The following is a 12,750-nucleotide window of genomic DNA, read 5'->3' as shown; positions in this document are numbered from 1 at the left end:
TCCTAATTTGGGCCTTGTATGTGTGAGCAACAAGTGGTTCGAAGATCTATCTGCAGTAACAACTTTTTGAAGGAAATCTTGAATCCAGTGAGGCAATACTCCCTATGTTGCTTTTTAAAAAAAATATAAATCTGTTTTCATCTTTTGCTACAAAATGTTCTTCTTGTGCATAAGCCTAGTGCAGGTGGCCTTTGAGGCAGATTCTCTCTGTTTGAAAAAGGGATAGAGGATTGTAGGCCAACTAGAGTGACCCACGTTGCAGTGCCTTTGAATCTGTGCTCAGATGCCTAATGCATTACACACCGTGGGAGTGCTGAAGATGGAAGATTCATGTCATGTGGCCTATATAGGTAGTGTTTGGTGTGTTCTGTAAAGACTAGAGTTATCCCCTTATCTATGCTTTGCCTCTGCATCTACGTTTAAAGTCAAACCAAAAAGGAGTGACAAATAGGGCACCAAAGGGTTACATGTTAGTGCAAGGATGGTTAGACAGAGAGTGAGTGCAGTGTAGATGATGTTGGAAGAGTTTGGGTACCATGCTTGTATGACAGCGGCTGCTTCAAACATGTTGCAGCAAGTGCATACCTACGCATGGGTGTCTGAGAAAAGGCACGTTTGTACATGCATGGGAATCCCTACCATGTGAATTACTGAGTATGATACCGTTTAAACCACATTCAATACATGCATAGGAAGTGAGATGAGGAAACCTACTCTTGGGAGGTACAATCTTGCACATCTACTGCACAACCACCTATTTATTAAAGGCCTGAGGAGTCCACAAAAGTGCAGCAGGGAGCAACTCATAGGAATGGGCATTATATGGACAGCAGTAGTATACTTATAGTAACTCTAGTTGAATAGAGGTTATAGGTCATCAGCAGTCTCACTTAATCACACTGAAAAGCATCATACAAGTAACAACCAGACTCATCAAGAGATGAAAAATGCAAAGATAACTTATTCTCAAATTAAAAAAAGTCATTCACTCCCTCCCCCAGCCAGCCATCTCTTTAAGACCACTTTCATAATCGATATGGCTATAACCTCCAACGTGCCACCTAATCAGTGTGAACAAAAATAAAAAACAAAAATCTCTGTTGGCCAGATGGACAAACCCAATCTTAATACTGCCAGACAGGAAAAGTTCTAAAAGGGGAAGACCAAAAAAACAAGACTTTTCAAGATATGCAACAGGATCTTGCATAATATCCAATTATACGTATGACACACTAAGTTTACAGAAAGGAACTGACAACCCATCCCTTCAATAAAAATCTGATCTAACATCGACAGGCCTACCATGAAGGTTATTTGCAGCCAGAACCTTGAGAAAATGTTTACCCTCTTTAAATTCTATTTTGTTGTATACTTTAGTATTTTATTTGTAGTTTTTATAGCGCATTGGACTAGCAGCATGCTACACAGAGTATAGGATGAATATACAACATCACAGTAAAGCCCATATCAAATAGTGAAAATATGTGTATGTGTAGTACTTCCTTGCCACCAAGGTCAATCTTTGAAGTGGCCTAGAAAAATAGTTCAGAAGAGAGTGAAACAATAGGTTTAGCCAGTGCTTCCCATACGTTTTAGAACCACAACCCAATTTTTAGAACAACAAACTATTGTGATCCACCTAGCTTTAACCCCTTCGCTGCGGCGGGAATTCCGCCGCAGCGCTGGGGGGGGTTTGGGGGCAGCGCGGTGGCGCTGTGCTCATGACGGAGTGGTTCCGTCATGACTCCGCCCACTGCGCTAATCGCCCGCACAGGCGGGGAATCAGCGCAGCATGGGAGGAGCGGCGGCCAACGGCCGCAGCATGACGGAACCACTCCGTCATGAGCACCCGTGGCTCATGACGGAGTGGCTCCGTCATGAGCGCTGAAGGGGTTAATGGACATGAAGAAGGTGATTTTGTAATGTAACTAAAACCTCGTGTGGTAGCGCCCTGCCATTTTCAGACAGCACATTTTCTAAGGTAATGACCACTAAATTTGCACAGACATGCACATTTACTGATATAACTATAACAACGCATGGAAACCCGGTTTCACTGAATATCATTTGCTCATCACCAAGTAAAGTGTCTTGATTTGTTTCGATCCTATCAAACCTTTATTCCTTCATACTTCAGAATTTTCAAAAATATATACTCCATGTTTGCTTTCCAAACTGCTGAATGTGTACAGTTGATTTACAAGTATTTACATTTTGTTGTGTGTCACAAAGCACATCCTACAGCCTTTCCTTTCACACTCCCTGTACCCCAGCAAGATTGTCACACAATTCATTTTAGTTTCCTTTCTCTGAAACAAAAGTGAGAGGAGTCTGAAAAACGTCAATCCCCATGTTTAAAAATAAGCAGCAATTTGATAGAAGGGAGAGCCTGGCGTTTGACATAATCTATCTTTGAAGCGCAAGATAAATATAGCATTTAAAGACATCATTATTTATTGCTTGGACTTTTGCGACTCACCAGAAATTGGCTCTCGACCCACAGCTAAAACACTGGGCTATGCAGTAAACAGAATTCACATATTTCCTGTAAACTATATTGTAGGCACGACGATCTTTTTACATTAAACTCAGTTTTTCAATATTCACATTCTAAGAACATTAACAAGGAAATATATCAACTTAGAAGTGGTCTTGGAAGCGCAGCATTATGTGGAATCTCTGAAAAGTGCCAATATCAGGGAAATTGAGTTTTAGATTATGGGCCCACTCCACGAGGAAGCTTGACATAGCATTTTCGTTTTCTTGAAAGCTTGAGCATCCAAGTGGAGCACCCTCAAGTATGCACATATGTACTATGTATGACAGATAGATAGATATGCTTTTTTCAGTTCATAAAAACCATACATAAAAATTTGGTAATACAATTCAAGTGCCATGTTTATAAGATAGAAAGTGCATTTTGCAGAATTGATTGGCATGTTGTTCTGTTAAAAACATTACTAAAAAGACAAAAGCAGCACTCCAAGTTAACTATCCAACGGTGTCGGAGTTCATACCTGTCTTTGCACTGTAGCTATTAACTAGCAACCAATCCCAGGAACTTCTCATCAGATTCTATTAACAAAGATCTTGAAGCCAGACATTTGTACGCTCTGTTTATAAACCTACTGATGAACCCCACCACACCAGCAAGCGGATTGCCTTGCAGGCAGAAGACTGCAGCATGTTGACATGTTAAAATACCAGATTGATTTAAAAACGTTGCAAAGCCAGAAGCGAAGTTCATTTAGCAAAAATTGCAAGTGCAGAAAATGTGTGATAACAATTCCTCCTGGTTGTTACAGATGTGGCACAGCCTTGACGAACGTTTCAGGAGCCACTTTGACCAATGGTCCAGTGTCACTGCTTTACCAAAACGGAGTTGAGGCAGTCTGATTTTACAGTAGTGTTTATAATTATCTGTAATTACGCCTGCAGAGCCAAATGATTGTACGTGTTGACGGTCATCCGAGAATGACTTTTGCATCAAAATTACTCCTTCCTCAAAACCGTCCTAGGATGCTTGTTTCCAGTCCAGGGATCCCCTGGCCTGGCAGTTTGAGCTGGACTGTTCCCATGGGGAGCAGGGTCAAGACTAATTTGAGTCCAAACTGTTTTGGCATAGTGAGAAACAAAACAATGGATTTAGGCCCAGATCTCTGTACTGGGGGTAAGTGTTTGACATTGTTCAGCATTCCATCCATCAATTGTTCTTTTGCATTTGTCTGTATCAGTGGCAAACAAGATGTTGGACTTGTTGATCAAGGTGTTGGAACTGCTTTTTTGTTATTGGCAGATCCCATGGCGATTCTGCTTTGAGTGTTGAAAGTGCATCTGTTAGTGCACTTGCAGAGGCATTGTTATGTGAGAATGTATGAATTTCTTCCCAAATTGCCTTAAGAATCTCGGTGTTTGCTCTGTGCAACGTAAGAGATGTTTGAGACGCCGTGACTTGTGGGCCAGATCTTGTTCAATTAGCCCAAAACTCCAGCCTTATATTTGGGCTTGCGAGGAGTACCCTGGGCATTCCAAAAAGGATGTGGTAAACATTGCACTGCGCACAGCATTGTGCTTCAGCATGCAGGGCATGGTCGGTATAAAGTTTGCCTTCACCACGTGGATCAGTGGACTCAATGTTGAGTTTGAGTGTTGGGCATAAGTTCCTAAAGGCATATATAAGCGTGGCAAGTATTGGCTTCAGGGCATTCAAATGCAGAAGATGGGAGGGGAGGTGCGATCCTGGAGCCAGACATCCAGATATTTATAACTGATTCTTCTCTTTACCTGCACACCACATAGATGCCATGAGCACTTTTTGATGAGTCGTTTCCCAAAAATGAGAATTTTTGTTTTGTCCAGATTTTCTGACATCGCGTTTTCCGTGCAGTATTCATCCAAGGCATCAAGTGTCTCTGGAGGCTGAATCAGGTTTGATTCAATAAGACCACATCGTAGACGTATTGTAAAGGAGGATGTGAATCTATTTGGCAATTTGCCATGACGGCGGTTCCTGCCAATGCTTTTAAAATGACTGCCATCTTGGCAGTCATTTCTAATTTTGGCAGCCAGAGTAGTCCCGGCTTGGTGGATAGTAAGTCCTCTGCCAGACCAACAGAGATTACTTCATCCGCCAACAATTAAATCAGCCTGCAAGTCTTCAGAGACATTCACTCTGATTTGGTGATTTGATATCCAGGATAGGAAGACGTTTAGGGTGTTAGCCAGGATGAAAATGTAATCTAGTGAGGCAAATTTCAAGCAGACCTGAGTGTCATCAGCAAAGGGGTGGAAAGAAAGCTAGAGAGACAGGGGTTTATATTTTTTGACAATATTGCAAAATTTCTTAAGGTGGTTTTTAGGAATTTTGATGTATGACATGAAAAAGGATTTCTGGACCACAAATACGTTGTTTTTGCATTTGGATCATTGATTTCTAAGGTTTCGTACAGATGGGTTTGCCGCTATAATCTCTTTTGCTCTTGAGAATCTCTTCTATTTATGTAATTCTTTTGACAACCAGTGAGAGCATTTGTTGTTGTTCTGTTTTTTCAAGTAACTGGCGTTTTACTGCCCGCTACTTTAGTCAGGGTTGAGTTATAATGATCTATCAGTTTGGTAGAATCCGGTTCCATTTCACGGTTAATTTACTTAGCAAAAATGTTATATTCCAGTACAGACAAGTAGGTGTCTTTGACGTTTTTGACCCAAACCTTTGGTTTCTTTGTTTAACCCAAAAAATAGGTTTTAGGGTAGGGAAGGGTGAAAGTAACTGGGAAATGGTCAGAACAGTCTACTAAAGTTGGAACTGGTTTCAATGATGGTTGTTTTTTGCAGATTATGAGGTTTAGTTTTGTGCCTTTTCTATGGCTGGGTGATTAGCAAATTATTTTTAGATTGTTGCATGTACAGCATTCTCCTGCACCGAACTGTGCTAGATAATCTAAAGTACAAACCCTGCTTCTATAAAGTTTTCAATGTAGGTTAATTCTATATTTCTAAATAAAGCCCAAACTGTATTAAATTGCTCGCCATCTGCCTAAACTAACCCAAAATATATTGGCATTGACTAGATTGTTGGAAACTGAAAGGTAGATGTACCCTACCAGCCATGCTAAGGCTACCAGAAACTCAATATATTAACATGCCTGATGTTAAAACCTTTCAAGATAAATACCTAACACAATATAATTAAGTACATATGATATATTATTTGCCCACACTAAATGCTATGCATTAGTCAAAAATCTCAATTTTGTTTGATCTTGCCAGAATTTATATTTCTCATTTCTGCAACAGCTAACTTCTTTCCTATTTCCTAGTAGATCTTTACTGCTCAATAGTTCAAACACTAACCTTTTACACTGTCCTATGCCCCCACCCCATGACACAAAAATCATGTAATTTTATCATACATTTATGTATGTTTGAACTGAATATGATCTTGGATCACAGGTGTGAAATTTATTGTTTACTAAAAATAAATAAGATATAGCAAATAAAAAGAAATACAAACCACCACTAACTTATATCATCCATAGTTCATATTGTACGCTACAAAATTAGCTTCCCTCAAAATCGTTTTAAGTACAGCCAACGTGATATACATCCATATATTCTTGAAACACGTCCTGAGATTTGACGCTACTGGGAAACCATTTTCCATCGAATATATAGAATACCTTCATGCCACCTCAACAGTTTATTTGGGATGGAACCATAGAGCTTTCATACTTTTTACCAATTGCACACATTTTAAAATTGATATTTTAAATGCACCAACTGAGGAAGTGGAAGCAACCAGAGATTGCTAGTTTATGAACGGTGTATTGAACTGCCGAAAGCTTGTTACATAATGAATCTGAAGTTCAACTTTATCCATTAGATGGATAATATCCAATGTATATTCAGGTATGCAAAATGTACACAATGCAAACATTCACAGTATTCATCAATATGGTTAGAAACATGATGTCTTATAATTTATTGATTGTAGTTTTTCATGCAATGAGAATATTTTTATCATGAATTGCACCCTTTCTTTCACAGTCCAACATTGTCTGTTCCAAATGATCCAGGCCCCATTTGTGTATAAGGTAGACACACAGGTAAGTATGGGAAGTGTGGAAATGCAGATTAAAGTTGTGAATAATCAAAAGGTTAGTATTTTCCTGGCCAATACTGTGACACTCAACTAAAGATGCCACTTTTGAACTGTATGTGTGCAAGTTGTATAAATGCATTACACAAAGTATTGCAAAGTATATACAACATAGTTAAATTACTATTTTTAAGAATAGAGGTCAAATTGCAAAAGGCTTTCTAAATCAGCCCCTCTCAGTTTAATTGAGACTGAGACTTGCATTTATATGCAAGCTGCTGCTCCTAGTGTTATGTGCAAGTAGTGCTGTAACAGTAACTAGTGTGGATATTTATAAACCACTCTACTGAAAATGGCTGCCATTTGCCAAATACCAACTTAGTATATAAAGTGCTGGGAAAATGGTGTTGGGTGTGCAGTGTAATGCTCTGGTACACCAATAAGCCAGGCCACTACAAAAGGAGTTTCTTTCTAAGAATTGGATAATAATAACAAAGATCTTCTAGTAACTAAACCAATGTAGATATATTACTAAGTGCCTCAGTCTGCCATTAGATTTACACTGGCAAGTACAGTTCTGCTGCCAATAAAGTATGAATCATCCAGGAAGACATAGTACACACATCCCTTTCATGAAGAATACATTCAGTCATCTGAAAACACCAAAATAGCTGCAGCTCACCATGCAATCTGCCGCTATGTCTGTGAGACGTGTTCGATGTTTGCGCCCAAATCGCAGAATTTTCTTCCAGGTATAATAGTATTCTACGCATTGTGCTAATGTCTTGGAATTAACCTGTAGCAAACATTGATAAAGATATGGCAGAAGGCGACAGTGTTAGCACAAATAACGGGTAAAAAAACAAAAAAACAGAACATTTTGGCACAAGCATGAATGCAAATCTAAATATTACTTAAGTGGTTATAACGAAAAGCTGTGTGGGAGAACGGATTCCAGTAGAACACTGGGGTGATCGAAAGACAAAACCATTTGGAGGCTGTTTGATGGCCTCGCTCAATCAAAATGGTGGCCTGAATCCATTTCCCTGTAGCACTAGAGAAGGGATTTGACTGCTAATTTTGCCTACTTGCAAACTGCCCTTGAACCGCTACACCCATTAAGCTTACCCAGCTTCCATGAGCATTTCGAGTCCTCTGCTCTATGTTGTTCAATTTTTTGTCCTTTTTCCTACTGTATGAAACAGAAGCATACATTGATACTCCACACCACTACTGTACAAGGAATGAAAGGCTAGAAAAGCACCAAGGTACACTGAGTAAGAATGTGAGTGAGAAAGAGAGAGAAGCAGAGATGAGGGGTGTACAATCGATTGTCCCTGTAAATATATTTATATATACCAAAACAGGTCATGTCGATGTTGTGTCGCTGCATCTAATATGAGTGGTGGGGGTGTGGTGAGACTTGCATAATCCGGTGGGGTATTGCAAAAGTATTGGACCCCCTGCAGAATATGGTGAGGGGCCTCTGACACACCTATATCTCACAGATGTTCATAGGCCTTGGGCTGAAAGGGTTACCCCTGAAGGGTGCCCCACTACCTCCGCCTGCTGCAGGGGCTTGCGTTATGCCCTGACCGAATATCCTCAGGAACAATGACACTGAATTTAAAATAAATAATTATCTTAACAAATACAACATATTATCCAATGATATATGTCACCAACTATCTGCAAATAAATGGCAACTACAGAGACAAACACACACAATGCAGGAAATGTGATGCAGAAAAAGCAAAATATGGTAAAAATGATCTATTTAAAATCAGCAGAATAACTGAACACAAGAAGGAGGAGCAATAAAACAGTATCCTTTTTGGTTTTAAAGGCAATCAAAGGCTAATGGATGAAAATCAGTTAAAAAGGTGGCATTGTTAAATACCTGCCACTTTTTTGCTTTCTTTGTTGATCCCACTGACTATTTCTTGGTCTCGGTACAGGTTGTAAACCACTCACAACGGGTCACAGTGTAACAGAGGGCCTTGGATAGAGTTTAGCAGATCAGAAATATTCGTCCCAAACATTACGGTTGTCCCGTCTGCTGTATTATAAGTGCATTATAACCTATGACACTTATAATACGGCGGACGGGATTTTCTCCACATTTTGCCAAAGTCTAATAGGGCCCTAAGGGCCAGATGCATCAACAATCTTGCGATTTCCTAATTGTGAATTCTTGCGATTCGTAATTAGAAAATCACAAAATGGAATGCATTAAAATGTGTTTAACACTTTCTGCGATTCCATGGGGATCGCAAATTACCTACCTCATGAATATTAATGAGATAGGTCGCGGAATCGCAAAAATCACGGGGATCGTGGCCTGCTGGAGTCAGCAGACCACCATGTCTGTGATTGCTTTTAAATAAAGCAATTTTTTAGGAAAACGGGCTGCTTTACAAAAGAGAAAATTAAAACTTTTCCTTTCATTTTCTAAGAGCAGGTAGTGGTCCGTGGGACCACTGCCTGCTCTTAGAAAATGCATTTACAACATTCACAAAGGAAGGGATCCCTTGGGGACCCCTTCCCATTTGCGAACTGGTTACCACCTACTTGAAGTAGGTGGTAAAATGCAAATTTTGGTCGCAAAACATTCATGCATACCGATGCGATTCGGTATTAGGAAGGGACGCTCTAAACACGCCCCTTCCTAATAGCGAATCCCAAACCCATTTTGCAATAAGTTAACAGGCTACCGAATAGCAAAATAGGGTTTGCTGCATCAGAAAGGCATTTATTTTTTGCGTTCCCAAATGCGTTTGCAAAAAATGTTTGATGCATAAGGCCCTAAGTTTCTTCTATGGCTTCCGCTTTTCCTTTCCTTTGATCACTTCCTGTTCCTCAATCAACTATGTTCTCCACTTACACAATACAATACTATCCCAACCTCTTTCTCTCTCTTGTGCTACACAGATATGCCATGAAAGTGCATTATTAATCACTTTGCAGGCCAGATCTTCTGTTTGGTGAAACATGACAAGCAATAAACGACTTAATTCAGAAATAAGGGGAAGTAGAGGTAAAAGTTAGGTTCACCCTCCACAAATATATCTAGCAAAAAAGACTATCTAAACAGGTCAGATAGACAGGAACCTAACTGGGAAAAAGCAGAAGGTGTAGGAAACAATTTGATCCTTGAAGACACCGTTATCCGAAAGAGAAGTATTATCTTTTTCTATAGTCCCCTCACTCACCAGGGTTTCCCCACGGTGACATGCTTCATCATAGGGGTCCTCCCAGTCCTCTACGGACTGAGGCGTGCTGCGACTTGCGGTGTTACGTAGGAGCACTGAGAATTTGGGTAAACTATGTGTGGTGTAAGTGAAGTGGTGGAGTGGGAAAATTAAAATAATCAGCTAGTGGGCTACAGAATAAACTTTATTGGTGCTCTAAGCTGAAAAAATTAAAAACGGGGTAATATGACAAGGGACCCTAACTATGATGGAAAGGTGTGCCTAGCATATTATGAAGTCAACTAGTTTCGAGCTCCCCAGCTCTTCGTCAGGACTACACTGGGACCAGCCCAGTGTCGAGAAACTTGCCACTCCTAGTCAACCTTAATAAGGTGAGATAAGTGTGATGCCACAATAGTAAGGCATGCGTTTTAAAATATATATACATACGTTATGTACGTTGGTATAATGATTTAAGAAAAAGCAACACTGTGCCTCATGGTCACTGGAGGGGATGCGGGGATCTCGTACATTTGTACGTTGAACCCCACATGCTTCTGACACCTACTGAAAGCCAAACCTCTCGGACCAAATTACCGGATGTAACAATAGTTTCAGAAGACCAACAACACAATAATTTATGCTATTCTTGTAATCTTTTTACTGTGATTTTCTTGTCTCCCACCCCCCCTATAACAAAAGCACGCAGTCATTGGGTTGCCTCTGCTGCCTATTCATATACCCTGAAACAGGGATAAATGTACCCACTTTGTGCACAAATAAATATTAATATTTTTAAAACAATTATTCCCTCCTCTTAAGGCCCGGAAGCAACTACAGGACTACATCCATGGGATTTTAGTTACATCGATAGAGACCATTCCAGTTGCTCTGTATCTTGTCAAATTTCATAGGGAAGCCCCAGCTCCCATATGGGCACCCTCTCAACCAGTCTGAAATTTTACACTACTGGTCCACCGTCGGATTGCCCCATTTCTGGACTCCTATTTTAACAATAGTGATTCTTTAGAAACAGAAGTGGTTAACCCAAAATTCAATTGTTTTTTTGGAATGCTATGTAAGGGAGCGAGCACCAGAAGCACTTCTTAATTACAGTCTCACCATAGTGCACTTTCCCTTGACACGAGTTACAGGGAGAAAGCAATCATCTTACCATTTTCTGAATGTGGAAAAAATCTTTGTTGTTGCTTGCCAGCGATTTGTTAAACAGCTTCTTTTCTTGAGGTGTCCACTTATCTGATCCTGAAAAATATTACATTTTTATTTTTTTAACCAAAGTTCATAGTTTACCTTCCTTGTGTTTTTTTTTCATAAGTTTAGCGATTTGCAAAGAAACAATGGACTAAAGGCCTCCTATCATTCAGCGGTTTATGTCACCAACAAAACCACCAAACCTGGATTTGCTCACTGATTGACTGTTGTTTATGTACTCTGACCTCTGAACACTGAATAGTATGGCCAAATACACTTAATGTTAGAAGATAGCTTGATACTTCTCAAATGATATCACCTGATTTACTTTATTTTTGAGGTCTCATATAGTAGATCTCAGGCTCAGTGATAAGATCATACATATTAAACCTTTCTGTCTCTAGAAACATTACTTACCAGCACAACACTTCTGATTCTCATGTGTGCCACAGCCTGTGAGTAATAAATCATCCTCAATCTACTATTCACGTAAGTATCTTCTTCTGCCTGGCAGGGGAGCAGTTCTGGAACTGGGATCAAAGAAAAGTCCCCCCGGGTCTGTGCAAATATCAGCTATGAGCCTAACCACTCGGGGAAATGTGAGCCCCTATGAAGAATATTTTGTTGAATACCGGCGTCTGAATCGCACAGAAAACAAAAAAAGGATGATGCAAGGTTGAGGAACAGCCTTCAAAGATGGACTGATTGTGCAGTAGTCCGCTGAGTTGGTCAGAGGAATGGCTTTCGCCTTTGTTGAGATATTGTCCAAGGAGGAGGTTGTGAAAGTTAGGAAAATCTGGAGGTCAGAAAATATTGCATCAGGAGTGTTGAAGAAGTAAATGTAATCCGTCTTTGGGTTTGATCAGGAGTTTTCAGAGCCTAACTCTGAAGTCATTGCAACTTAAAGTCAAACAAGCCATTACCAGCCTCCTTGATATGTCGACCTGATGACTGGTTTGATGGAGGAAAAAAGAAACATTTTTCAGTACAATCTAGCCTGTTTAGTGAATTGTTGTTACAAAATGTTTTATGACTAAACTATTCCTACCAAGAAGTTTGCTCTTCTAGAAAGCATCACAGATAGGTCTCTAAATCTTGATTCACTCGCTCAATTTGTCCATCAGACTATGGATGATATGCAGATGAAAATCAAACATCCAATCCAACTGCTTTACAGAATACTGCCAGAAATATTTACTGTAATCCTCTGTCGGAAAAGATTACTTTATTTAATGCATATCATAATCAATAACAATTCCTCAGTTGTTATTGCTGTGTGATTTCTTTTGACCTGAATGAATAGGGACATTTTGTTGAATAAATTAACTATTACCACAACAGTAGTGAACCCATTGTCAGCTAACAGTTCTACTATGAAATCAACTGATATAGTATCCATACGGTGGCTTAGGTCATTGATATAAATATTGCATGGGTTTCATTCTCACATTCTATGTTATTATAGAGATTTCACAAGAAGTTGTCGTGTAGTTTCCACTAATCCATATGATCTGTGCATTTGTGAACAACATAAACTTTGGATGAGGTGCTTAGACTAATTCCATGCACCCCCGTAGTATATGTTGGCCTAGAGACCAGCTAGCTCACATTGCCACCTAGTCCAAACAAGGAGCAAATGGTTTCTGGCAAACACCGAACATGACAACCCTAGTCCCTTCAGGTATTATGGTAACGGATCTAGAACCTATTCGCTCAGTAACTTGTGCAGTCGATCTCAGAGAAATATAC

At 39.8% G+C, this 12,750-nt stretch overlaps 1 protein-coding gene across 3 annotated transcripts in view; it reads right to left on the bottom strand.

Moving 5' to 3' along the window:
• The window catches only part of TRERF1 (transcriptional regulating factor 1), a 753,074-nt gene that overhangs the window by 75,852 nt on the left and 664,472 nt on the right, over window positions 1-12,750 (bottom strand). For all 3 annotated transcript variants that reach the window (XM_085612831.1, XM_085612833.1, XM_085612832.1), the window contains 2 exons: window positions 10,964-11,052; window positions 7,281-7,394 (listed from right to left, as the gene is read on the bottom strand). In XM_085612831.1, the coding sequence (XP_085468957.1) occupies window positions 7,281-7,394; window positions 10,964-11,052 (203 nt within the window). The remainder of the gene's footprint in view (window positions 1-7,280; window positions 7,395-10,963; window positions 11,053-12,750) is intronic.

This window comes from Triturus cristatus, chromosome 6 (assembly GCF_964204655.1).
Source record: "Triturus cristatus chromosome 6, aTriCri1.1, whole genome shotgun sequence".
Taxonomy (NCBI): Eukaryota; Metazoa; Chordata; class Amphibia; order Caudata; family Salamandridae; genus Triturus; species Triturus cristatus.
This window is presented reverse-complemented; position numbering and strand designations above follow the sequence as displayed.